Raw genomic sequence first — 1,963 nt, forward strand, 5'->3', positions numbered from 1 at the left:
CATCACATGTATCTGTGGGCGCGAGTCTGTGGCGAGCATCTGCCTAAAAGTGGTAGGTAAATTATATGAATGACCTTGTTGTAAGAGATTTAATACGTACCTTAAACTGACAGTCGGAGCATGGTTCCCCAATAGATTTAAATGCTTCCCATGAGTATCTAGGCGTTGGTCTGTCCTGAGGGATCGCAGACATCATCTGCAAAATACAGTCGAGAGCTGCATCGTTAAGTTTGCGGTCGAGGGAGAACTGACACCTGGCTCGAGAAGTATTCAGGGGCTTCTTGTGCCTCAACTGTAAACTCTTCAGATGGATCACCCATTCACCCATCTTATCCAGTGAAGAGGAATATGCTGGGCGTACACTCTCGTGTAGTCTCTCTAATGTTTCCCCGAGAACGACAGTAGCCATTTCGAGGAAAACACAGCCCAAAGAGAAGATATCTGCTGAACGATTGCGAGTTTCTTGTCTCACAACCTCAGGAGCCGCGTAGGCGGCCGTGAATCCTGTAGGACCTCCTGTGCGACTGCCACCGTCGAGATCACTATAATCATGAGCTATCCCAAAGTCAGTTAAGATAACCGTATTTTTGTGGATTAGGATATTTGATGGTTTGATATCTTTGTGTTTAATCTGTGCTCCGTGTAAGTATATCACAGCTTGGCAAAGGCAGCCAAAAGCAGTTTCCAAAGGCCCTACACGTTCGTGATAGGTGACATTCGGGCTGTTCAGGTCGCTTTTGTTGTGCTCAGAAATCGCATGCATGTAGTCTGCCAAATCGCACTGCGCCAACGGAAACATCACCAAACCAATAGTATCGCCCTTGGTGTAGCTGCCGAGAAATGCCACAATATGGTTGTGGCAAAGCTTTCGGAGCGTATTGATCTCGTTTTCGGCGTCCTGGTAATTGCGACCATGGCTTGTTCTGATCGTCTTAACCGCGACGTAATCTTGCAGGCCAAATTCCTTTCCGGCAGCTGCAGCATGGACACCCCCGGTGGTGCCTCGTCCCAGCCAAAAGTCTTTCCATTCCAGTGGCAAGGGGTCGGTGTCCTTCAGCTTGAGAGGATCTTTGCAGGACCCGTTTTCTGAAGCTTGTGGCCAGTGAAACGTAAAGGGCCCGTTATAGTATTCCGACAACCGCAGTTTTGAAGTGTACCCAGACATATTTTCATAAGCAATGTGATTGGACGATGCCTTAACTAGTGAGACACTCGTCTGAGTGTGTGCAGCTTGAAAAATTATGATGGGTTGAGTATGATCCTTTGTAGATCCAAGACCCTTCTTGGATAGGGCTGGGAACCTTACCCCATCGCTAACGACTCCAGATCGAAGCGGCACCTTGGGTGCATTCAGAGTTTCATCCTGTATTTGAGTCCTCTGACAGAAATTCCGACCTGTTTCTCCCTCGATTAACATGCGACCCTCACTTTGAAGTCTCTGCGGCGCTGTATTTGCCACTAGCCTGCATCTGCCTTGTGAATTTGAATTGAAAGAAGCATTTCGGATGCTCCAAGTCATTGGTGCGAGAGTAAGAGCACGGGACAGATCAGGGAGCGGCAAATACACTCTGGAAATCAGCCAAGCGCCTGAATGGTCGGTGTCCATTGAGAAGATGGAATTCAGAAATGGTGATGAGGTCGCAAGAATTATTCCATGCCTTATCTGAGTATAGCTAGCAAAGGCTAAGAAGCTTCATCTGTTGGCTCGGTTCTTATCGCGTACCATATGGCATAAATGGTTTGAGTAGGTGTGTGACCATAGAACTGTCAAGCACGGGGAAGCTTCAAGGGTAAAGGCGAGCTTCTCTGTGACGTGGACGAGTAACAATAGTTGGGAGGTTTGAACAGGCAAGCATAAAGAAAGAGCGACGGGAAAAGGTCCGGAATTTGTAGTCCTCAAGAATTCGATAATCGGAGCACAAAACCCCAGTCATTAACATGCGGAACGTTAATCCCCCAACGT

General features: G+C 47.7%; 1 protein-coding gene across 1 annotated transcript; it reads right to left on the minus strand.

Annotated features, from left to right (window-relative positions):
- Window positions 1–370: 370 nt before the first annotated feature.
- Window positions 371–835, minus strand: K441DRAFT_491722 (kinase-like protein; the record flags this gene model as incomplete). The annotated part of the gene is made up of 1 exon (XM_067641985.1): window positions 371–835. A coding segment is annotated over one exon (465 nt), but the record flags the coding sequence as incomplete, so codon positions are not given.
- Window positions 836–1,963: the final 1,128 nt, after the last annotated feature.

This window comes from Cenococcum geophilum (assembly GCF_001692895.1).
Source record: "Cenococcum geophilum 1.58 unplaced genomic scaffold K441scaffold_27, whole genome shotgun sequence".
NCBI classification, from domain to species: domain Eukaryota; kingdom Fungi; phylum Ascomycota; class Dothideomycetes; order Gloniales; family Gloniaceae; genus Cenococcum; species Cenococcum geophilum.